General features: G+C 40.0%; 1 protein-coding gene across 1 annotated transcript in view; it reads right to left on the reverse strand.

Moving 5' to 3' along the window:
* Positions 1-4293: 4293 nt before the first annotated feature.
* The window catches only part of LOC127446538 (semaphorin-5B-like), a 110055-nt gene continuing 87062 nt past the window's right edge, over positions 4294-27286 (reverse strand). Inside the window, exons 17-22 of the mRNA XM_051707531.1 lie at positions 15068-15286; positions 14721-14891; positions 14396-14527; positions 12690-12725; positions 12287-12495; positions 4294-8073 (exon numbers count right to left, since the gene is read on the reverse strand). Of these exons, the coding sequence (XP_051563491.1) occupies positions 7912-8073; positions 12287-12495; positions 12690-12725; positions 14396-14527; positions 14721-14891; positions 15068-15286 (929 nt within the window). The 3' untranslated portion in view covers positions 4294-7911. The remainder of the gene's footprint in view (positions 8074-12286; positions 12496-12689; positions 12726-14395; positions 14528-14720; positions 14892-15067; positions 15287-27286) is intronic.

Raw genomic sequence — 27286 nt, forward strand, 5'->3', positions numbered from 1 at the left:
GATTTACACATTTTAAAGGAATAATTCAGCACAAGTGTCTTGATTATATTTAGTCATGTCTCATGATCAAATGCAACGCTTCATGTTTTAATGTAAGCAAGCACCAATGAGATTTGCAACCCTGTTCCTTGCAACTCTGTTACCCTTAATGAAATGTTTTTTTTTCTTAAAATTGTTGATTCATTTTCAATGCTTATTTAATATCACAATATATATATATATATATATATATATATAAGTCACACAAGGTCAGGATTTTAAACTGTACTTAGCATTACAAATTGCAAAACCTCATAAAAAAATTAATAGAAAATAAAACATCTCATATGCTATTGACTTTTCCCTCCTGGAGTTGATGATTAACATTTTATGCACCTCCTTTCACTGACATTTTAATGAAAAAGAAAAAAAAGATCACTTACAAATCACAGTTTCAGGCATTATTTCGTTACTCTATTTGTGAAAAAGGCCATGTGCACTTTAAATTTCTGCAGCCATTTAATACTTTCAATAGTTTTATCATAAAACTATAATTAGCTAAATCACGCTTCCATTAAAATATAAACATCATAAATTTAATGGATCCGAGTGTAAACCGATCTAATGTATTTCAGTATATGACTGTCTGAACGTCTGACCTCTGTCAGAAATGATATTTTGCCTAAAGAATGCAAAGCCTATTATTTAGGACAATTATGATTTTTTAAAGTAAGTAAATTTCTACCCTCAGTTTAATTATTATAACCCCCCCCCCCCCCCCCCTTACTTATTCTCATTATTGTCATATAAAAAATATAATATTTACTTACTTTTAAAAATGAATAAACTTTTTATTATTTATTTATTATATCATAGTCATATATCATAGTAGTATTTGCTGTACTACCCTCAAGGGACTTTATTGATTTTGATTTCAATAAAAATTATTTTATTACAATATTTTTTTTTTTATTATTAGTATGAGAATCTAATTAGGATCACTTTTCAGACTAATCAGAATTACAAAAAATATATATACTTATATATAAAAAATAAAGCAGTGTTTGTTGTGGAGATGTAACTCTGAGCAGGTTTCATTAGTGAAGTGTATCTGGAGGCCATAACAGGTTTCAGTTAAAACATGCCTTCTGCTCTTATAACTTACCAGCTGCAAGGAAATGGTTAGTTTCCTCCCATTAGTAAAAGCCATATCACTTGCCGACCGTTAGAACCACAAACAACATTTATCACATGAATCGCTGTCCACACCGTTCACTTGACTCATGAAGACTCACAAATACCCTTCTGCACGACTGGCCCTGTAGGACAAAAAAAACTCTAGAGAACACTGCTGCTTTTTCACTGTAATCAGCTCTTCAGTACTTTCATGACACTTAGTTAGTAACCTTTAACTGGACAGAACAATGATACTGAAAACACAAATCTGTTAAGAATGTCAATATTATAATGTAGTCACTGGATACATCCTGCTCTTTATACTAATAATGTTTTGACTGTTGCAATGACATGCACATAAATATAAAGACCAACAGACAAACTAGACATATAGAATTACAGACAGACAGACAGATGGACAGACAAATAAAAAGATAGACAGACAGATACAAATATAGACAGACAGCAGAAAGACAGACAGACAGACAGACAGACAAATACAAAGAGAGACAGACAGATAGATAGACAGATGACAGACAGATAGAGACAAATAGATAGACAGACAGATAAAAAGATACAAAGACAGACAGAAAGACAGACAGACGGACAGACAGACAGCAATATAGACAGACAGCAGAAAGACAGACAGACAAATACAAAGAGAGACAGACAGATAGACAGATGACAGACAGACAGAAAGACACAGACAGATAGACAGACAAATAGATAAAAAGATACAAAGACAGACAGAAAGACAGATGACAGACAGACAAATAAAAAGATACAGACAGACAATTAGGCAGACAGATGACAGACAGACAAATAGACAGACAGACAGACAGCAATATAGACAGACAGACAGACAAATACAAAGAGAGACAGACAGACAGACAGACACACAGACAAATAGACAGACAGACAAATAGACAGACAGACAGAAAGATAGACAGGCAGACAGACATACAAATAGACAGACAGAGACAGACAGGCAGACAGACATACAAATAGACAGACAGAGACAGACAGACAGACAGACATACAAATAGACAGACAGAGACAGACAGACAGAGAGGCAGGCAGACAAATAGACAGACATACAGACAGACAGACAAATACAAAGAGAGACAGACAGACAGATGAAAGATAGACAGAAAGACACAGACGGATAGACAGACAAATAGATAGACAGACAGATAAAAAGATACAAAGACAGAAAGACAGATGACAGACAGACAATTAGGCAGACAGACGACAGACAGACAGACGGACAGACAGCAATATAGACAGACAGCAGAAAGACAAACAGACAGACAAATACAAAGAGAGACAGACAGACAGATAGACAGACAGATGAAAGACAGACAGAAAGAAACACAGATAGATAGACAGACAAATAGATAGACAGACAGATAAAAAGATTCAAAGACAGAAAGACAGATGACAGACAGACAGACGGACAGACAGCAATATAGACAGACAGCAGAAAGACAGACAGACAGACAAATACAAAGAGAGACAGACAGACAGATAGACAGATGACAGACAGACAGAAAGACACACAGATAGATAGACAGACAAATAGATAAACAGACAGATAAAAAGATACAAAGACAGACAAATAAAAAGATGGACAGACAGACAATTAGGCAGACAGACGACAGACAGACAAATATATAGAAAGACAGACAGACAGAAAGATAGATGGACAGGCAGACAGACAGACAAATAGACAGACAGACAGAAAGATAGACAGGCAGACAGACATACAAATAGACAGACAGACAAATAGATAGTCAGACAGACAGACAGACAGATAAACAGACAGACAGACAGACATACACATGACAGACAGACAGGCAAGCAGGCAGGCAGGCAGGCAAATAGACAGACATACAGACAGACAGACAAATACAAAGAGAGACAGACAGACAGATAGATAGACAGATGACAGACAGACAGAAAGACACACAGACAGATAGACAGACAAATAGATAGACAGACAGATAAAAAGATACAAAGACAGACAGAAAGACAGATGACAGACAGACATAAAAAGATAGACAGACAGACAATTAGGCAGACAGACGACAGAGAGACAAATAGATACAGACAGACAGACAGAAAAATAGATGGACAGGCAGACAGACAAACAAACAGACAGACAGACAGACAGAAATAGACAGGCAGACAGACATACAAATAGACAGACAGACAAATAGATAGACAGACAGACAGACAGACAGACAGACAGTCGGACAGATAAACAGACAGACAGAAAGACAGACAGACATACACATGACAGACAGACAGACAGACAGGCAGGCAGGCAGGCAGGCAGACAAATAGACAGACATACAGACAGACAGACAGACAGACAGACAAATACAAAGAGAGACAGATAGACAGATAGATAGACAGATGACAGACAGACAGATAAAAAGATACAAAGACAGACAGAAAGACAGATGACAGACAGACATTAAAAAGATAGACAGACAGACAGACAATTAGGCAGACAGATGACAGACAGACAAATAGACAGACAGACAGATAAAAAGATACAAAGAGAGACAGAAAGATAAAAAGATACAAAGACAGACAGAAAGACAGATGACAGACAGACATTAAAAAGATAGACAGACAGACAATTAGGCAGACAGACGACAGACAGACAAATAGATAGATAGACAGATAAAAAGATACAAAGACAGACAGAAAGACAGATGACAGACAGACATTAAAAAGATAGACAGACAGACAATTAGGCAGACAGACAGACAGACAGAAAGATAGACAGACAGATCGACAGGCAGACAGACAGACAATTAGGCAGACAGACGACAGACAGACAGATAGACAGACAGACAGACACATGACAGACAGACACACAGAAAAATAGACAGACAGACATACACACGACAGACAGACAGACAGACAGACAGGCAGGCAGACAAATAGACAAGACATACAGACAGAAAGATAGACAGAGACAAAAAGACAGACAGTTAGACAGTCAGACAAACTCAACAATTCTTCACTTTGTGTGTTACAAATGCTGTTTCATGACGTCTTCAAAGATGAACAGAGCAAGTAAAAAAAAAAAAAATATGTCAGAGAGAAGAAAGTAAATTGTGTTTTCACACCCAGCTGGATATTTATTTTTACAATATACAACATATAAAAACATAACAAAAATTTCACAGTGTATAAAGCAAGTGATCATGTGTTGTGAATTAATTTTTCTTTTTTATTGCATAGAGAACTGTCTGCATTTCAGATAATGCATGCAACACCAGTGTAAAAATGCAAAATCAGCATCCAGTCTTGACAAACAATGAGACATCATCCGATTCCGCCGACCAATCAGGGCCATCACATAATCAAAAAAACAAAAACAACCTCATATTAAACATCAAGTCAGACATCATGACTCATTCTTGCCTGAATCTTCAGGTAAATTTCGCATTAAAATAAATCATAGAAAATTGACAAAATATTTCATAAACTAATATTTGTACAAAACACATACACAAAATGCCCACACCTAGAAGCCATACAGCATAAAATAAAATAAAATAAAATAAAATAAAACTGTCATACAGTGGATGGTGTAAGTTTGAGTAATAAGATAACAGACACTTCCTGCATTATCTTGTGTATTTTGTACCTGCTGATTCCATAAAAAAGAAAAAAAATTACAATTGCCTTATAAATATATAATGCCAGCTACAAATATACAAACATACAAACGCTCACACAGTGCTATTTCACACTGACATGCTCCAGTAATAATTCATTTAAAGAAATAGTCCATAAAAAATGAAAATTTTGTTATTTACTCACTTTTAAGTAATTCCAAACCTGCATGTCTTTCTTTCCTTTACAAACACAAAAAGAGATATTTAGCAGAATTGTCAAGCTGTTCTTTTCCATATTACGAAAACAGACAGTGACCAGGATCTGTCCAGCTCCAAAATGGAGAAAAACACTATAAAATAACTGAAAATCTTGACATGCAACATTTGGTTACGAGACCCATGCCAGACCCACTGAGATTTTGGTGATTCAAACAAAATGTTTTATTTTACTCCAAAATCAAAAGAAACAATAAGAAATTATATTTTGCATATGGAAAATTATTCATATTTTTAGGGCTATTAAGATTTTTTACACTGTGACATTATGTTCATGACATTTCCGCACATTTTACCTTTAAATTTTATATATTATTTAAATCGTGATTGTGTTACAGTAATGAGAACTACGGCCCCCATTATTTATACCATGATCAATGGAAACATGGATTTCTATTGATCATGCCAAATCTACGCCCTTGTCCATAGAAGAAAGTCATACAGGTTTGGAACGACATGAAGGTGAGTAAATTATTTTTTAAAACATTTTTATTTTTGGGTCAACTGTTCCTAACCCTCCTATGGTATTCAGTAATAATACATTTTCCTAATTTAATAAAAATGGTTTTCTTTATCTGAGCAGTACAAGACTTGGTGACTTTTCCTCCATTTGCCATCTGAACAAAAAAAACAAAAACAAAAAAAAAAACGGGCTTGATTAGATAAGTCTAAGTGGTCGTAAAAAAAGAGGCACCTTTGGTATTCGTGGTCAAAACTAACCAATCATTGAAAATGAATGGGTTAGACCAAAAAAACAGAGCAATTTTTTTTTAAAAACTGTCAAATACAAGCAATAAATCGCCATAATGCTTAAAACAGACAGAAATTACAGGGTGAGACTCTAAAACATCCTCAGTGCAAAACATACACACCCATTTACACACCAACACACTTACACACACACACAAAAAAATGTACTGGTGAGACTATAACACAGAGCTTTTTTTTCTTTTTTTTTTTTTTTACATTTGTCCAAAAAATAAAAAAATCAGTCACAATGCTAAACACACACTCAGAAATGAAGGGGTGAGACGATCACAATGCAGAACAAACACACACACAGAACCAGGGCATCAATAACTGGAGCTCTACAGCCATCTTTTGGTCATTGTTGGCATTACAAATGATCTGTTGTTTTCCAATTGATGACAGCAATCTGGCACACACACACTCACACGTTTGCAAAATAATTTTTTACTATATAAAGTTTGAAATGGCAAAATGTTTACTCTGATTCTTCTGTTTTACACTGTATTGGAATTTTCAGATTTTTCCAGAGTTAATTTCTGTTTCTTGATGTTCATTTTCTTGATATTATTATGCATTTACTTTGAGTTATTAAATATTTATATTTGAAATAAATTATTTGTAGAAAAATGCTTATTCTGTGTCTTCTCTTTGTAACACCATGGTCAGGTTTGATTGCACGCATAAAGACATTAACTGCAAAAACTGACACTTCAAATCAATTTTAAAATGCTAAACTTTGACAAATAATAGTTTGATAATGTTTAAATATACTGTATATCCAAATGCATATCTTGTGATAAAATATTAAATTAGGTTACAACAACTATTAGACTACACAGTAAGTGGCTACAGTCATGTTATTTATATTTTGTTCTCCAGATTTTGTTCATGTTTCAACATAGAAGTGTAGGTTCTGAATTACATTTTTTTTTCTTCAAAAATTTGCTTATTTGTATATGAAAATGAATTGTAAAATTTAGAAATGTACATGTAAATAAGATCAAAATAGCATAAAATCCTAAAAGAAATGCATAATTTTATTGTTCTTACTTCAGGGAAAAATAAATGGTATTATCATCATAAAAAAAAAAAAGAGGTTACACATCTGACCATGAATACCAAATGGGGGGTGGTAATGGGTGCATTTTGAAAGCCACTGGCTGACAGACATTTCCATACAGGGTTCAGTGGTGGACAGACGTGTCATGGTGTGAAAAAAAGAGCAAAGCCATATATCCATGTGAAAAAGCTCCTAGAAGAAAGTCTTTTATTAGACAAACGGTTTTATGAATCCATCAGCCCCTGTTCATTTTCATACTTTCACTGGCTCATCTGCCATTACGTTAACCAGTATGACGAGTATTAACCAGTAATCCTGATTCCAAGTATCTCACATCTAGTACTGAAAGTTCTTGAGCTCTGGAGCAGAAAAAGGACATAAACCAGGACAAAAACAAGGAGAAACAGATGTTCACGCATATCGTGTGATGTCACAGATGTCTGGACTCCTTCATCCTTCACAGACTCAATTGAGTTCTGTGTTTCATTGGTTCCCTCACACAACCCAAGTCAGAAAAAACAACAAAATTCACTGGAAGACGCCTTTGCATACAGTAGTCTGTACTGTTTGAAATTGATGCAAAAGAACTCTTGTTCCTTTTTGCTTGTTCCTGTAGCTCAACTGGTAGAGCATCAAACTAGGAAGGCCAAGGTCATGGGTTCAAATCCCAGGAAGTGTACAAAATGCACATATTATCCAAGTCGCTTCGGAAAAAAGCGTATATCAAATGCATAAATGTAAAACTTTAACAAGTGTGCTGCATGCTCTGTGAGTGTCAGGCTGCAATTATTGCGACGCATGTGATCAATTGAACCAATGTGTTCCACTTTAAAAGGAAATGCAACTGGAAAACTACATTGGGTCCCTTGTATCTGCACGCCACTCATGCATGTTTCTGCATCTTTTTGTTTGAGATGCTGATTGCACGCACAACCTGTATGTCCATGCAATTTCCGATGCATCTACATGGACAGACATGAGTGTGTAACCATGGTCACACACACACAAACAAGCATAAAATGTGTGTGAGGATCAACTGCGCATGTAGCTGCAAGGTGAATCCAAAGAAGGAAAGTCATATTTGCCAAGAGGAGAGGGGTAGTATGTGGTGGCATAGACATTGGTCTGTGGCAAAGGCGTAGGAAAGAAGTTGCAGCTTTCATCTGGCGGAAGCAGGTTATTCTTATTCAGAGTCTGCAGGGAAGAAAAGAGGCACACAAAAGTGAGTTCACATGGATTTTTCAAAACACTTTTTGACATTTCAAAGGCCACAGTGTGTTTTAAATCATACTGCGGCAGTCTTATGATGTCGACTATTGAAGGAAACAGAGGGTACTGGAAAATGAAGACTGATAGATGAGAAGGAATTATGGAATAAGAGACATTTCCTCAGAGACAAATTGTGTTGAGTAGGGCTCGTCTAATAGCGGCCCATGGGCTGAATTCGGCCAATCAATCATTTTATGAGTCTCTTCGATTGACTTTGTTGAAATCGCTGCGCTGTTTGATGCATAAGAGCGATCTGTGGACTGGAGCGTGCGCTTAAGCTTTTAAGCTTTTAACCTGCACAGCTAAGTCTCGCACATTTGATCGCGTGTGATCCAATCAAGTTTATGCAAATAACTCTCATGCTAAATATCTTCCGGATTCTCAACAAGTGCACATGCACATACATTTGTTCTTACCCAAGTTTGTGGTTTTAGTTGGCTCTAAATTTAATGGCGTGAACATATTGATGAATCAGAGAAAACCATTGGCGGTTTTATGCAAAAATATGTGTGTACAAGTGGTTAGTGAATGAGACCATCCTATGTTTGGTTCTACATACAGTACAGCTGTCAACACTGAGCCCAGTTCATCAAATACAGTTAAATATTAAACGTTAAAGTGAAACTTTCTCCTCATTTTAAACTAAGGAAGAACAGTTGCTCTAAAATGTAAAAAATACTATACAGTATTAATGTTAATGAACACAGTAAAAAGGGTGTTTAGTTGTGTTTTTCATGTTAACTAGGGTCCTATGAATCCATTAATGTTTTCCTAAATTCTGAGTTTTTCATTTTATTTTTCATTCAATTTTATCATCAGAGGGGGGACTAATCAAATTCATAAAACTTTAAATTAAATGAAAATAGAACAATTAATTTTCAACATTATACTGCTTTAACCCTTAATCATTGTTCAAGTTATTTTTGTGTTTTTAATTAAAATGATTTCCTTAATCTGAGCGGTACAAGTCTTGATGACTTTTCCTAAACTTGCAACCTGAACACACAAAAACAAAAATGAGTCTAGGTGGTTTTATGAGTCTAGGTGGTTTTATCAAACAGTCACCTGTTCGTACTGTTCATGTCAAATTTGAATTGTCATAGGAAATGAATGGGTGAGACTATAACACTTACAAAAATATATTTTTTTAATTATTTGTCAAATTGTAAAACAATAAACTCAGCTCCAGATCCTCCCGTACCACATCACTCCATCTCCTCTCCAACCCGTGCTGCGCCCATTTAGCCCCCTCAATCCGGCCGAACAAAAGCTGTTTAGGCATGCGGTGGCATGGCCCAGCCAACGCAGCCTTGCCTGCCGGACTAACTCACCGATGGGACTTTGTCCAGATCTTTCAAGGATTTGTGAGCTTCTCACACAATCCAGCCTGGTTAAACCCAGGATGGATTGTAGGCAGGTCAGCCTAAATGTTTCTAACTGGCGAAGATGTTCCATTAACGGGGTCCATGTTTCGCAAGCGTAGAGAAGGGAGGGAACGACCGTGGCCGAGAAGACCTGAAGCTTCGTGCGGAGCAACAGACCAGGTAGCTTCCACACAGCGTTACGCAACCGATGAAAAGATAATGCCGCTTGACTGATTCGGAGTGAGACCTCCGCTGCTAAACCGGAGCCGGTCATGAGCACACTGCCCAGGTATGGGAAACTCTCCACTCTCTCCACAACTGCTCTATCACCAATTGGGAGTTGGGGGGGTGGAGTGTCTGATGGGACACAATACCCAGGCAGGTGCTTAGTTTTGGTGGGGCTGATGGTAAGGCCCCACCTCTTAGTGGCAAGCTCCAGGTTCAGCAGCAGCACCCCCAACTCCTCCTCTGAGTGAGCAGCAATTACCAGATCATCGGCATACATAACATGGTTGAGCAATAGGGAGCCATTCCTTGACCGCACCCGGGCATCGATCAGCCTCCCATTGTATCTGTACAAGATGGAAATTCCTCCGGTACAGCTATTGAGGGCTTCACGAACTACGTGGTCAAAATAGATGTTAAATAATGTGGGAGCAAGAGGACATCCCTGTCGCACCCCAAGGTGTACAGAGAATGGCTCTGACTCCCGGCCACGTAGTTTTACCCGGGCCCGCTCACCATCATGAAGGTCCTTAATGATCACGAGCAGAGGGTCAGGTACTCCGAAAGCACAAAGAACAACCCAGAGCCCAGGCCTACTGATGGTATCATAGTCCTTGACCAGGTCAATAAAGCAGAGATGTAGGTCTTGTTGGAATTCCCTACACCTCTGCTGTAGCAGACGGACAGAAAATATGGCATCCGTGCAGGACCGCCCTTTCCTGAAACCACATTAGGGATCCGCAAGCCTCTCCTCAGCGTGCCTAGAGAGGCGATATTGAATAATCCTTGCCAGGACCTTTTCCGGCACACTGAGGAGTGAGATGCCCCTGTAGTTGTTACAGTCGCGGTCCCCTTTCTTAAAGAGGGGGACCACCAGGGCATCCTTCCAATCCTGTGGAACCCGTCCAGTGGTCCAGACTGTAGTTATGATGTCATGTAGGGCAGTCTGTGCACAAACGCCACCCTCCCTCAGCATTTCACCTGGGAGATCATCTCTGCCCGGTGCCTTTCCTGGTCTCAGACTCTGGATCACCTTCAGTACTTCCTCAACAGATGGCACCTCAGCCAACCACTCACAGGGGGTGACTTCTTCCTCCAATATTTGAGGCACCGCGTACACACGTACACACACACACACACACACACGTAACACTATAACAGAGTAATTGTTTTTTAATTTTGCCAAATAAAATTAAATCAGCCACAAGACACACAGACACACACTCACTTCGAGTTTGGATCGAAGTCTTAGTCTAAACCCACTGTGAGACAGTTTGGGAGCTGCATACCATGGTCAGGTTTGACTGAAATCATATTTCAAAAGCATCATTGCAAAATCTCACCCTTCAACACAAGTGGTTTAAAAAAAAAAAGCTAACATTTTTACAAATAATTGGCTTTTATAATGTCTAAATATACATCCAAATATACATCCCATAAATCTATTTTGTTACAACATTGACTTATTGAGATCAGCAAATGCATGGAGCACTGAAGCCATCTACTAGCCATTTTTTATATATTGGTTATTTTTATTCCAGCAGATGTCACCAGAGACCCTCAATGCATGACATATTTTGATGTTTGACAGTCTTTCAACTTACTGAAATGAAGGGTTTTATTGAAATGAAGATAACATACAATGTGCTTATTTTATATGAAAATAAATGGAGTTATTGAGTAACTTAGAGGTAAATAAGGTCAAAAATACCATAAATTACCAAAAGTATTATGCATAACTTTAGTGTTTTTGCTTTAGTGAAGATAGCGGTATTACATTTCTTTAAAAAAAACAATTATGGTTTCCACATTTGATGTCTCGTGTCGAATTTGACCCATACAGATGGAACGGGGTTCTCTATTGATAAGTGTACAAGGGTTAATTTTATCAAATAAAGTGCTTCTAACAAATCTTTAAAGCTTTATCTAAAACACAACATTGGATTTTTTTTTTTATGTAATGTTGCACAACTGAGCATGACAGTAAAAATAAAAACATTGATGAAATACTATTATATGATTATTTTTCTTATTATTATTACTACATTGAATATTACATTTTACTATACAGTATTGCTATTATTCTGATGTATTTTCTATTCGTAATTTCTAATCGTAATTTCTTAATTTTCAAGCTTTCATTTAGCAGGAAAACTGTGTGAAGCCCTTTCAGTTTTGGTGTGTATTTGACAGCAATTTCTCACCTCCGCAAAAGCATTCCACTACATGGCCCAGTGTGATTATTAAACTGCAAAAGGCACACTAAGACATATCACAATGTTTATTTTATCGATTGTGTATCCATACATTAATTTGATTGCAAATGTGTCATATTCAGTGTAACTGCGATTACACTCGATTCCGTCCACGTTTTCCACATTGTGAAAATCAAAGTACCCTAGTTAGACTTCAACTGAAAGTGCTATGATCTGATTACTCTAAACATTCCATTTTCAATTGGAAAGTTTGGCCCTCAAAAGAAAGTGCATCACTGATGTAAAGCAATACAGAAAGACGCCTTGAAAGTGCACTAAGATATGATGGGATACCTTGAACTCCATGGGTGTGTACAAGTCGTTCTTGGCTGCACAGCTGTTGTCTTTATAGTGCAGGTGATTGGGGGTGCTGGGATGAATCACTGCAGACTCTTGGGGGGGTTTATGGAGTCTCTGACAGTACACATACACCAGGAGAGATAGGAGAATGGCTCCCAGAAAACAACAAACACCAGTCAGCACCAAGTGAAACAGAGAGAACCCTACAAAGGACAAAAGCAATTTCAGTCATTTTCTCAAACAAAGTTTTCTCACTCCTTGAGAAAACACATGCAAATCAGCTTCTAGCATTTCGAGAACAGGCCCTGACCACTAAATTGAAAAATGCTCTGAAATTTATGGCAAATTGTGCTGAAGTGCCTACTGATGCATGCTGCTTGATGTAGGTTAGATTTACCTCCACAGTTTGTGCTCTTCTGTCCTGTCGAGAACACTGAAATTGAGAAATAGAGGAAGTTTATGTTAAACATTCACAACTGTAGTCTGCAGTCTTAATGGCAACATCTTTGCAAAATGAAATTTTGCAGCTCCTCACACGTAGCGCGGCAGTTCTGAGGTGAAATGTCCACTGTATGCCGCTAAAAGAGAGTTACATTTTAAACAGATGAATTTCTTGAAGTTTTAAACCAACAAAACCGACCTCCAAAACCCCAAAACTTAAACCTAAACCTAACCGATAGTGCCACCAAAAGTAGGAGTAGGTAAAAATATAAATTTTCTGATGCACCCTGATCTTCATTTGATATTGATTCTTAAATCCCAAAATCGATCTTTTACTCTACACGCAACACTCTATTACAATGAGAGGAAATCACTCGTATATGAGACCAACTTTCGCGTTATGCAACTAAAATGTATATATTTGGCAACTGGCTGGTAAACGTTTATATTTTACTCACCAGTGATTGTGTAATAAAGTGGTGAACAGCAGCGAGATTCACTGCGTGTTGAGAATAAAAGTTGTTCCGTGTAATGTACGTCCAAAGACAAGATCCACGCAACCCATTTACCATTGAATAAAGTCTCTTTTTATCCCCTTTCTGTTCTCTACAGTCAAGTTATTGATCAAAAACAACAAAAAAATAAACATTTAATTCTAATCATGCATAGTGAGTCCTCTTTCGGTAATATGCACTCATTTACAAATACTTTTTACAGAAATGCAGAATTTCTTAAAGAGACAGTACCGGTTTTAGCACGTTTTCAACAAATGAATGTAAATACCTGTAAATAGTACAAATTATGCAATTATGAAATTTTGTCCTCACATGCAGCACGGTAGTTCTGAGGTGAAATGTCCACTGTGTGGCGCTAAAAGAGAGTTACATTTTGAATAGATGAGGTTTTTGAAGTTTTAAACCAACAAATCCAACCTCCTAAACCCTAAACCTTAAACCTAACTGATAGTGACATACAAAGTAGGGGTGGGTAAAAATATTGATTTTCTGATGCAAATCTTCAGTTGAATGATCTCGATATAGATTCTTAAATCCCAAGAATGATCTTTTACTCTATGCGCAACACTCTTCATTACAAATTTCATGTAATGCGACTAAAATATATATGTTTGGCAACTGGCTGGTAAATGTTTAGATTTTACTCACCAGTAATTGTTTAGTAAAGTGGTGAACAGCAGCGGAATTCACGGCGTGTTGAGAATAAAAGTTGTTCCATGTAATGTATAGCCAAAGACAAGATCCACGCAACACATTTGTCATTGAATAAAGTCTCTTTTAATACCATTTCTGTTCTCTACAGTCAGTTGTTGATCAAAAACAATAAAAAGACTCGCACTCTGGTCCTTTGCATCACAATTGCAATGCTTTATCAGTTAAGCTACACTGTAATTTGATCGTACTTAAACAAGAAAGTTAATTTTTGTTGGTTATGTAATGCAAACGTTAAAAAGTAATACGCCATAATAAAAGTGTTTAGATGTCATAAGACAGCATTGTGTGATGAACAGGGCAAAAAAAGTGTTTATGAACTGATAATCTGCCATTTTACTTGTGTTTTGTGGGAAAGTGTATAAAAGTCGTTGTTGTAGCGCCTCTAGTGTTTTTTCAACCAGGAAACTGCCTGTGAGATGTGGAAGTAACTGACCTGAGCTCTCATTGGGCCGACACACTCTCTGGTCTGTGATATTTCCTTGGCAAGTGGCGGGGTTTATTTCACATGCACGACTACGAAGCTGAAGTCCCTCCTCGTTACACTCTGACCACGCCCCCCATCCACCTGACACACAGAGGTGGTTCCAATTTATAACATTTTCATAAAAGATTAGGCAAACATTTAATTTACTTTAACTTTTAATTTAAATTAATATGCATTAAGAAAGTAAACAGTCGAAAAACTATTTTAACACCCCCAAAATAATCACAAACTTCAACTTTAAGTCGACACTGTTAAGTGTTGTATGTCATCTCACCTTCACACTCGTGTGTATTGCAAAGAGCTTCCTCCGTGTGTAAGCCGATGCATATATCCCCAGAATGAGCAGGGGTGGGGCTAGAGCAGGTACGAGAGCGCTGGTAGTGCCCACCCCCACAGGAAGTCGAACATTGAGACCAGGATGACCAGCATGACCACGCCCCCTTCACTGAAAAACAGCACCAGTTATTACACGATTTCCCATACAAGTCTTTTAGTGAGAGATGATTGAGAGTTTTGATGGCAAACATGTGTCTCTCAGTGTAATGTGTTACATAAGCACTGAATGTAGTGTTACAGAGCTTGTTTTATAAGATGATATTTGCAATGGCCAAAGTATCATACCTGGGCACGGCTGAATGTTGCAGTCTTGATACTCGACTGGCATCCCGCTGCAGGCAAACGGAGTGCTCTTCCCATCTATTGTGCCACAGGAGCGCTTGCGTGTTCGGAAGCCCTTGGAACACTCCTTAGAACATGTAGACCATGTTTCCCATGAAGACCAGGCAGCTCCTTGCACTCGTGTAACAGGTCGACCCATTCTCAACAAGTCCTCAACCAGACCTACAGACAGAGAGGTGTGCATATATGATCATCTGACTCTTCATTAGAGTTGTTGCAAACTGTCGGAGAAACTTTTTTTATGAACACTTTTTACAGCAAATGTTGCAAAAAAGCTAAACTTTACATAAAAAGCAACAATTTAACACAATTACTTCCTTGGGTGTTCTTCAAAAATGTGTAAAGCCTAATTAATACAATGGAAGAAGCCAAAAATTTTCCTTCTGGTTTGAACTAGAGCACCCTAGGCAAACAAAGATAGTATTTATGCTAAATTTTTTAATTAGTTAGTTGAGGGTGACTGGTTTTTCTGGCTTCAAAGTTATACATTTTTAATGTAAAAAATGAAGTAAATTAGGGCTGGGCTGAAGGCAGATGTGGAGGTGCGGCAGACAATAATGCCCGGCAGGTTATTAAAGCTACCTGTGCATCTGTTTAGTTTTTTTCTGGGAAACCAGTGACTACTGTGAATAGGGCAGCTGGAGTCCAGGGAAGACTGAAGGATGGACAGGAAAGACTGGCTGACAGCAGGAAAGTCTGCACAAGGGTGGACAGGCTAGTTACCTTACCCACAGGTCCGTACAAAGGGAACACCCTTACCAACTACGAGCATAATTAAAGGAAAACAACCCAGTGGTCCTAGAGGCGGGACGGAAGATGGACCAGTTAGGACAGACAATATGGACATGACTGGAACGGCTATGGATAATGAACATAGGATCCTTAGAAGATGCAGTTACGGGTGGATGAGGGTAACAACTTACTAAGGCCTGCTTATTCATCAAGGAAGGATGAAGTGGGAGGTCACGTGACGCCATGCAAGAAGCAGACGTGTAAGCGACAAGCTCTGCGCACTTTGCTAAATTTTTTATTATTTTCATGTTATAATCTGGTGAAATTTGATACACCCAGTTACACATTTGCTCTTTGAGGCAAAATATGGCAAAGAAGTCAAAATCCTCGGGCTCTGGAGACATTAAAAGACACTTACGTGTTCAGGATGAAAGCCCCGACAGGCCTACAGACCGGGGACTCGATTTGGATGGCGCGGCGGGAGAGGTGATCCAGCGTCAGTTGTCCAACATGTCGGTGATGTTGACGAAGGTTCTTGCTGACTTGGAGGATCTCACTGTAATACGTCGATCAATTATGGCGATGGAAATAGAATTCTCTTAGTTAGTTACAAGAGTGACTGATGTTGAGAGACGAATCGTTTGTCTGAAATCTTCGGAGAGGGAATTAACTGCTAATCTGCCTGCGACCAAAGTTGATTTGGAACATCTCCTTGAAAAGCTTGAAGATCTTGAGAATAGAAGCCGCAGGAATAATGTTTGAATTGTTGAAATTCCTGAGCATGAGGTGGGCAGAGATATGGTGAAATTCCTAGACAAGCTTTTCCCGAGTCTGCTCGACATAACAGGCCACAAGCTGGAAATTGAGCGAGCTCACAGAGTCCCAGCTCACAGATTTGCTGAGGGAGATAGGCCCCGATCGATTCTGGCCAAATTTCTGAGATCATCCGATAAAGATCTTGTGTTGCGCCAGGCGAGGAGCAAAGGGAAGCTTTCTTGGAAGAACCATAATATTTTCTTGTTCCCGGACATTGCGAGTTCGACAAGAGAGAAACGCGATCGGTTCAAGGAATGTAAGAAACTCTTACATCAGCGAAAGATCACTTTTGCTCTGATGTTTCCGGCCAAACTGAGAATAGAAAGGAAGGATGGTCACAAAGTACTTACATGTCCCAATCAGGCAATGTCTTTTATTGAATCAATGGGTGAGTAAACCATTGGGTGTTTCTCATGTGAGTGGGTCGACTCGCTGTACTTACTCTGGCTTTTGAGGAAGCTGAGCATCATTTTGGTTTCTTTTTTTGCGTTGGCTCCGCCAAGTGGCTGGAGTTTGTTTTGTGAATAACACTTTTCCTTAAAGAAACTTTTGCATTGACGAAAGATTACATTTGCATTGAAGTTCCCGGCCAGTTTGAGAGTGGACACTACGGATGACCGCAAAATATCTACATGCTCACACAAAGGATGTCTTTTATAAAGTTGATGGATTGTGTAAGTCATGGTATATACTTTTATGCAGCCTCCGAGTGAATTGACTCGACCATCCGGGGAACCGGGATGCCGGTTTTGTTTCTTTTTGTATTGGTTCCGCCTAGCGGCTGGAGCTTGTTCTATTGAATAACACTCCTTTGGAACAGCTGTGGATTAATCTGTTCGTTCTTCGTGCTTATTCCTCCTGCTGGCTGGAGTTTGTTTTGTTGAGTATTTTTAAGGGACATTGGAATGATTATGTCATCCACTGAACTCATAACAGCCGGCTCACCGAACATTCGTTTGTCTGTCCGAGGAATCTGAATGGTTTTATATCAGCTGGAATTTGTTTTGGGGAAGATCACACCTTTGAGACACTTCTGTGAATGAATCTACACGTTCTTTGTGTTCATTCTTCCTATTGGCTGGGGTTTATTTTACAAAGTATTTTTATGTAATTTGTGAGGCAAAATTGAGCAATCCGACGGCAAAGTTGTCCTGGGGGCTCATGGGCGTTCATGGACCTTTCGAGTTTAGAGGGATTGTCGCCGGTTGGCGCTTTCGTGCGCGGGGTTAATGCACACGTTTTTCTTTTTTCTGTTTGTTTTGTTCGGGGGGAAGTTCGGGGTTTGATTGTTTCACTAATGGGGAATGTGGTCTGTATAATTTTGTTTTTGACACAATTTATTTTTTCTACTATATCAAAATGTCAAATGTTAATATGAGTGTACTATCTCTCTTCACATGGAATGTAAATGGGTTGGGGCACACCATAAAAAGAAGGAAGGTTATTACTTTTCTTAAACGTAAGAAATATGATATAGTGTTTCTTCAAGAAACACATCTCTCCCCGCAAGAAGCTGAAAAATTTGGGAAGATATGGGGTGGACATGTTTTTTTTTAGTGCTGGCTCAAGTAAAAGCAAGGGAGTCATTATATTGATTAATGAACATCTACAATTCAAATGTCTCAGACTAAAGATAAATTAGGAAGAGTCATTATTGTTTTAGCTGAAATTCAAGGGTAAAGGTTGATTTTGGCTAATATTTACGCACCTAACGCTGATGATCAGGGCTTTTTTATAGATCTTGAAGGGATGTTGCAAGCCGCTGGCACCCCTCATGATATAATATTGGGAGGAGACTTTAATCTTTTGATGGACTCAGTCCTTGATCATAGTGAAGCAAAAATGTGTAAACCCCCTAGAGCAACATTGACGCTTCACAGTATGTGTAAAAATCTTGGTCTTACGGATATTTGGAGACTTTTGAACCCATCTGGTAGGGACTATAAATTTTTTTCATCAGTCCATAAGATTTATTCTAGAATAAAAAAAATTTTTAATATACAAATCCCTCATTTCATCTGTTGTTGATTGCTCAATTGGAAATATCTTAGTCTCAGATCATGCCCTGGTGAGTTTAGAGGTGTTGCCATATACAGAGAAAAAGAAGTCATATAGTTGGCGCCTTAATGTGTCCCTTTTGCAAAATCCTGATTTCCAACAAATGTTAAAGACTGAAATCAATGTTTATATGGAGACAAACTGGTCCTCAGTATCCTCTGTGGGCATGGCTTGGGAGGTACTTAAGGAGGTTCTTAGGGGTCGGATCATACAGTATGCCTCATTCATCAAAAAATCCAAAGCACGAGAACTCGAGGAGTTGGAAGAGAATATTAAAAGTGCAGAGGCAGAGCTGAAGCGCCATTTGTCATCTGATGGCCTCAGAGAATTGACCCGATTGAAATATAGATATAATACTATTTTGTCACGGAAAGTGGAGTTTTGGTTATTCAGGGCAAGACAGTCATACTTTGAGTTGGGTGACAAAGCAGGGAAGCTTTTGGCTAGATATATAAAGCAGAGAGAGTCTCTTTCTATCATTCTCTCAGTGAAATCTGCTGGTGGTGAAGTTTCTACCTCAGCCATTGATATTAATAATGCCTTTAAAGAGTTCTATCTTGATCTTTATAGTTCCACATCTTCATCTACTGATGAAGATATTAGAAACTTTGTGGAACCTTTAGATCTTCCTAAACTGATGATTGAGCAAAAAAACTCTCTTGATTCTGAGATAACCTTGGAGGAGCTTGACGAGGTAATTAAGTCCCTACCTACTGGCAAGGCTCCGGGGACAGATGGTTTTGCTGCAGAATTTTTTAGATCCTATGCTACAGAACTGGCTCCACTTTTGTTAGAAGTTTATACTGAATCATTAAAGAGTGGAAAGCTTCCTCCAACCATGACACAAGCCCGGATCAGTCTGATTCTTAAAAAGGACAAAGATCCAAGCGAGTGTAAAAGGTTACCATCCAATCTCCCTGATCCAACTAGATGTAAAAATACTGTCAAACATTTTGGCTAAGCGATTAAGAAAGGTTATGACATCTCTTATACATATAGATCAGGTGGGATTTATTCGGGGCCGTAGCCCTTCTGATTACATCAGGCGTCTCATCAATATCATGTGGTCAGTAGCGAATGATCAATCCCCGGTCGCTGCCATCTCACTTGACGCCGAAAAGGCGTTTGATATGGTAGAATGGGATTATCTTTTTAAGATTTTGGAAATGTATGGGTTCGGGAGTACATTTATTGGTTGGATTAAGTTACTTTATAGACACCCTGTAGCAGCGGTACAAACAAATGGATTATTTTCAGATTATTTTACTCTGGATAGGGGCACTCGGCAGGGCTGCCCTCTTTCCCCTTTATTGTTCTGTCTTGCCCTGGAACCATTAGCAGCCGCGATAAGGGGGGGAGGATGATTTTCCAGGGGTGGTGGCGGGAGGTGTGGTGCATAAGCTTCTGCTTTACGCAGATGATATTTTATTATTTGTCTCTGAACCTACTAGAACTATGCCTTGCCTCCACAGAATTATTAATTCCATTTCCAAGTTCTCAGGATACAAAGTTAATTGGTCTAAATCCAAAGCTTTGTCTCTGACAGCGTACTGTCCAGTAATGGCTTTCCAGCCAGGCGCCTTCCAATGGCCCTAACAGGGCATTAGGTATTTGGGGATTTTATTCCCAGCAAATTTGTCTAATTTAGTTAGTGTTAATTTTGACCCTTTAATAAAAAGATTTTCGAGCGATGTGGGCAGGTGGGCTTCATTACATTTATTGATGATTGTGAAGGTTAATGTTATTAAAATGAATTGTATTCCAAAATGTAACTACCTGCTACAATCTCTCCCTGTAGATGTCCCCCTCTCTTATTTCAAGCAATTTGATAGCACAGAAAAGTCCTTCATTTGGAATGGTAAATGTCCCAGATTGCATTTTAATAAGTTACATAGGCTGATTGACAAAGGAGGGCTAGGCCTACCCAAGATTTTGTTTTATTACTATGCGTTCAGTCTCAGACATTTGGCTCATAGGTCACTTCCACCTGAGAGAGCCCCTTGCGGCTTTTGGAAAAGGTCATGAGGCATCAGTGTACTACTCCCTGTTAATTCAGAGTATGGGGGATGGAGCTTTAACTTCTATTAAGAGATTATGGGAGAAAGATTTGAATTTGGTATTGGAGGATGGAGTGTGGACTAAGATTCTGAAAAACCTGTTCGCCTTATGCAATTTAAGATTTTACAAAGATTTTATTGGACCCCCTCTAGATTATATGGTCTTGGTCTTAAAGACACACCCACCTGCTGGCGATGCCAATCAGAAGTTGGAGACACAACCCATGTTTTTTGGGGATGCGTTAAGATCTAAGATTTTTGGTTAAAGATTCAGAATTATTTGCGTGACATTCTGGGTGCTCAAATTTTACTTTGCCCCAGACTTTGCATTTTGGGCAATGGGGAAGTTATAAATTCAGGGGACAAATATATAAAAAATTGGATTCTGACTGGCGTGAAGATTGGCAGACAAATTCCAAAGGGGATGGAAGTCAGATGGAGCGCCACCATTTCCGGAGTGGTGTGCGGAGATGGGGAGGGTGGCGGCTTATGAGAAGATGATAGATGGAAGGCTGGGGCTGGAGGACTTATTTTTCAGGAAGTGGGGTAGGTATTTGGCAGATTTGGAGGACTCTAGGGGAAGGGATGAGGAGGGAGACATTTAGTTTAATTATGAATGTTTAGTATATATTTTATATTTTATTTATTTTTATTTATTTATTTTTTATTTTATTGTTTGTGTGTGTGTGTGTATTATTTTATGTGACCACAGGGGTGTTCTTTGGGGTAGGGTGGGGTTGGTGTTTGAGGAGGGATGTTAATGAGGGTTAAAAGTTAAATGTTGATTCGGTGTGTATATGTTGTGTTTTTCTCTGTTGTATTTTTTCTTTGAATCAATAAAAAATGTTAATTACAAAAAAAAGGAAGGATGAAGTGTGGCGGGAGCAGCCAGACACAACTTTGCACTGCAGCAGCAGGTCAGACAAGAAGGATACAGAGCCAGCTGAGCACCACAGTGCTAATGAATCCACTGTTGTGGAGGGGCACCAAGAAGACCAATACTGCCAGCAGTGAAGCCTTGCAAGGTGAGCCGAAAGAAGAGACGACCTTCAACTCACAGACAAGACAGGGAAGACATGACAATGAGAAGAAACCAGGGAGAAGGAGGCTAATCAAGTGGCCGAGATCTAATGATAAGGAGCAGACTAGATGAGAACCTGTGCTCCACCTTAGAGAATGCCCTTACTGGAAGGGTGGAGGCCAAGCTTAATATGTTTAGCAATATTGTGTATGAAGAATGTATAGGTAGATTTGGTGAAACGGTAGTAAGGAAGAGTGGTCACAGGGTGATGGGTCGGAGAGAGAAGGAGATACTTCAGCTTGTGAAAGAGCGGAGGCAGCTTCATAAGGCTTGGAGGAAGGCAGAGAAGCAGGAGAAGGAGGGATTGAAGGTATTGTGGGATGGCATAAGGGCTAGATTGGCAGTCTTGAGGAGAGCAGAGAGAATCCAACAGAAGAGAAAAAAGGAGCATGAAAGGGCAAAATTCATCAAGGATCCTTTTAAGTTTGCCAGAAACCTGCTGGAAGAAAAGAGGAGTGGGAAGCTGGTGTTGGCAAAAGAGGAACTAGAAGACCACATGTAACAACAACTTGGTAACCCCTACAAAGACAACCTGCTTGGCTCCCCTGGATATGTCCCATGGCCAGTATAGCCAGTAGTGGAATTTGATGAATATCCACCTAAGCTGAGTGAGGTGAGGCAGGTGGTAGAAAAAGCCAGGGCAACTTCAGCCCCAGGCCCAAATGGGATACCATAAAAGCTGTATATGAAGTGCCCCATGGTTCTTAAAATGTTGTGGAGACTGTTGAGGGTTGCCTGGAAGAAGCAGTGCATACCCATGGGGTGGCAAAGGGCATTGGCCATCTTCATACCCAAAGAGCAGAAATCCACCAACATTAGTCAGTTTTGGAGCATTGCTCTATTGAACGTGGAGGGAAAGCTTTTCTTTTCTGTGGTAGTATGGAGGATGTATGACTACCTCCTGAAGAATGGATACATAGACACAAGCTGCCAGAAGGCAGGCATACCAGGTTTTCCTGCGTCAGTAATATGGGAGCAGATCCAGTCTGTCAAGAGTGATAAGACATCCACGTAGTCTGGCTGGACTTGGAAAATGCCTATGGATCAGTTCCACACCAGCTTGTTAGCTATACACTAGAGTTTTTCCATGTACCAGAGTGCATAAGGAGCTTGGCAGACAGCTACTATGGGAACCTGAAGATATGTCATGCAACACAGGACTACACAACGTGATGGCAGCAACTGAAAAAAGGAGTAGCGATGGGATATTCAATCTCTCATCCTAATTGGTGCAAGACAAATGGTCAGAGGAATCGGTGCACAATCTGGGGTGAGATTGCCAGCTTTGCGCAGTTAAATGGATGATGTCACAAGCATCCTCCAGGCTGCTGTATGTACAAACCGGCTCTCGAAAAGGCTGGAAGAGCTATTGGCATGGGCCAGAATGAAGATTTAGTCTTTCTATTAGAAAGGGAGTGAGGGACGATCGGATATCATTTGAGGTGGAGGGGGAAAGAATCCTGGTTGTGGCAGAGCAGCTTATTTGAAGTTTAGGGAGAGAATACACAGCAGATCTTTCAGACAAACACATGGCAGAGTTGGTCCTGAAGCAACTGAAAGAGGGCCTGGATAAGATAGACAATTGTCATCTCCCACGCAAATTCAAGGTTTGGTGTTACCAATTTACACTCTACCATCGCCTGATATGTCTGCTAAAAAGGTGTGAGAATTCTCCAGTGGCACAGGCAAGGATGGACACCAAGGCCAACAGTTATATCAGGAAGTGGCTAGGCCTGCCATGTTGTCTCTCAGATGTAGCATTGTTTGGAAGAAATGCTTTACAAATGCCTCTAAAATCACTCACTCTGGGCTACAAGCAGGAAAAGACCAGGCTTGCTTTGAAGCTACAGGAATCGACAGACCAGGAAGTGAGGGAAGGTCAACTCCAAGTCCAACTGGCAGAACCTGGAAGGCAGAGGAGGTCATAAACCAGGAGGTTTCAAGACTGAAGCACTGGAAGAACACAGTCAGGAAGAATAGGCCTTGGATGGGGGGTGGCTCCTAAACTGTGATCAGCATAGTCCCAAAAACAGAGGAAAGCAATGGTAGTTACGGAAGTAACTAGGATAGAAGAGGAAGGGTATAAGGTTAGGGCAGTCAGCCAGCAGCAGCAAGGGTGCTGGACAATATGGGATTTGATAGTGTGTTAGGATGGGCTGACATGTGGAGGGTACCCTAGGCCAGACTAAGTTTTATAATAAGATCCACCTACGATACCCTACCAAGCCCCGGGAATTTGTCTCTGTGGTATGGCAAAGAGGAGAGTTGCCCCTCTGTGAGGCCCCAAGAGCAAACTTGCAGCACATATTGGTCGGGTGCAAGACTGCCCTGGCACAAGGACGGTACAGGTGGCAGCATGATCAGGTCCTGTGGAAGCTGGCAGAGATCCTAGAAATGCATAGCGTAAAGGCAAACAAAGGCAACTATGCTCCCCAGAGGCAGGGTGTTGATTTTGTTAAAATGGGAGGTGCCGCACAAGGCACAGCACAGAGGGAAGCCAGATCAACCTTGGCGTCTGGAAGTGATTGGTCAATGATATTCGACCTTGGCCAGCAGCTAAAATTTCCTACCGAGGTTGCCATTATCTCCTTGAGGCTGGATGAAGTGTTGTGGTTGACTTCAGCTATGAAAATAGTAATAATTGAGCTTACTGTTTCATGGGAAGAGGGTCTGGAGACAGCCTATGAGAAGAAGAAGTTAAAATATGCTGATCTGGCCGCAGAGTGCAGGGAAAATGAATGGAGGACTGTCACCTACCCTGTGGAGGTTGGGTGCCGAGGATTTATGGGAACATCAATGCAGCACCTACACTATATTGCCAAAAGTATTCGCTCACCCATCCAAATAATTGAATTCAGGTGTTCCAATCACTTCCATGGCCACATGTGTATAAAATGAAGCATCTAGGCATGCAGACTGCTTCTACAAACATTTGTGAAAGAATGGGCCGCTCTCAGGAGCTCAGTGAATTCCAGCATGGTACTGTGATAGGATGCCACCTGTGCAACCAGTCCAGTCGTGAAATTTCCTTGCTACTAAATATTCCACAGTCAACTGTCAGTGGTATTATAACAAAGTGGAAGTGATTGGGAATGACAGCAACTCAAGGCCACGTAAAATGACAGAGCGGGGTCAGCGGATGCTGAGGCGCATAGTGCGCAGAGGTCGCCAACTTTCTGCAGAGTCAATCGCTACAGACCTCCAAAGTTCATGTGGCCTTCAGATTAGCTCAAGAACAGTGCGTAGAGAGCTTCATGGAATGGGTTTCCATGGCCGAGCAGCTGCATCCAAGCCATACATCACCAAGTGCAATGCAAAGCGTCGGATGCAGTGGTGTAAAGCACTGGACTCTAGAGCAGTGGAGACGCGTTCTCTGGAGTGACGAATCACGCTTCTCCATCTGGCAATCTGATGGACGAGTCTGGGTTTGGCGGTTGCCAGAAGAACGGTACTTGTCTGACTACATTGTGCCAACTGTGAAGTTTGGTGGAGGGGGGATTATGGTGTGGGGTTGTTTTTCAGGAGCTGGGCTTGGCCCCTTAGTTCCAGTGAAAGGAACTCTGAATGTTTCAGCATACCAAGAGATTTTGGACAATTCCATGCTCCCAACTTTGTGGGAACAGTTTGGGGATGGCCCCTTCCTGTTCCAACATGACTGCGCACCAGTGCACAAAGCAAGGTCCATAAAGACATGGATGAGCGAGTTTGGTGTGGAAGAACTTGACTGGCCTGCACAGAGTCCTGACCTCAACCCGACAGAGCACCTTTGGGATGAATTAGAGCGAAGACTGCAAGCCAGGCCTTCTCGTCCAACATCAGTGTCTGACCTCACAAATGCGCTTCTGGAAGAATGGTCAAAAATTCCCATAAACACACTCCTAAACCTTGTGGAAAGCCTTCCCAGAAGAGTTGAAGCTGTTATAGCTGCAAAGGGTGGGCCGACGTCATATTAAACCCTATGGATTAAGAATGGGATGTCACTTAAGTTCATATGCGTCTAAAGGCAGATGAGCGAATACTTTTGGCAATATAGTGTATTTAGAGACATTGGCATCGTAGGAGCAACTTTAAAAAAGGGAGTTTCTGGCTATGGCCACAAAAAGTGGGGGGTTCAGAAGTAGGGAACTGAGGAATAGGGAACCTGGGTGATATGTGGTGAGGGCTTGTGCTGAGGTAGTATGCCATATGGAACCGGTGGCACTAAGTTACCGATAGATATGGTACCAGTGCCAGTAGAGCACTGAGTATGCATCTCGGTGCCAGTTGGCCAACGGGCTGGCGCGTATGGTCGTGCCAAGGTATTATGACATATAGAAACCTGGTTGCAAGTAATTTGTGAAGGAAGGATGTCTGGATGGGAAGGCAAGGATGAGAGGCATTGGAGGAGATGCGGTGTCCAGCTGCGGGGGGTGGCAGGGAGACGTCCCTGACTGCTGCCCCAGGAGATGTTCTGGGATTAATGGGGCGAAACATTGAAGATATATGGCTCCCGGCTGATGACCCCGCAGCTGGGCTGAAGGCACAGGCACATCGCCCAATCACTGCCAACCATGTTAAAATAAAATTATACATTATAAATTGTAAATCTATATACTGATTACCATAGTCCCATGTCTGCCAAATATGTTGAGTGGTCCAAACATCATCTGCAGCCTGAAACTAAACTTTTGATAGGAAGTTTGGATTGAATGCACTTAGCTGCATATAGAGGCATAGGATGCTCCCTTGCTCCCTATTAAGTGAATGACTTAATCTCTAGTGTGTGGTCAGTTTGCACTGGTCTCAGAACAGTTTGAAATGCACCTTATTGTCATCCTAACTCCGTATAAAGCCTCTGAAAGCAACATTTTTCAGTTTTTGGATGAACCCATTTATTCTCAATGTGATAATGCACAGTAAATAAAGGATTTCTAAGGGGGAAAAAGCCTTTATAATCCTCGTAAGTAGTCACTGTGTTTAACTATGTACCGTTTCACGATATATCGCAAACATTTTCAAAATGGGATAGCAGATGAAACTAGAGACTCTTGTCTTTTGACTCAAACAGGTTTCAATGTAAAAACTTAATGAGGTTTTATACCAGATGAAGTTTTGTTGGCATTTCTCCCAATGACAGTCCAAAAGGCTGTTTTGTCACATGACTCAGTGTGTCAAAAGTTTAACAATGTCTGTGCAGGAGGACGCAGGGTTGCATGAGGTTAATATTATACTATGACAATCCATTATAAAATACAAATTATTACATTTAAAACTATGATAATCGAAACGAAAAGGGAAAAATATATAAACTATTTAAATACGATTTAAACAATTGATAAAAAATGACAAATGTCCTACAGATGTCATTATTTACAACACACCAAACAATTTGCCCCTAATAATTGTTTTCAAATGTTAGTGTACTTGTAAACCAGTTCG

The sequence above is a fragment of the Myxocyprinus asiaticus genome, chromosome 9, assembly GCF_019703515.2.
Source record: "Myxocyprinus asiaticus isolate MX2 ecotype Aquarium Trade chromosome 9, UBuf_Myxa_2, whole genome shotgun sequence".
NCBI classification, from domain to species: Eukaryota; Metazoa; Chordata; class Actinopteri; order Cypriniformes; family Catostomidae; genus Myxocyprinus; species Myxocyprinus asiaticus.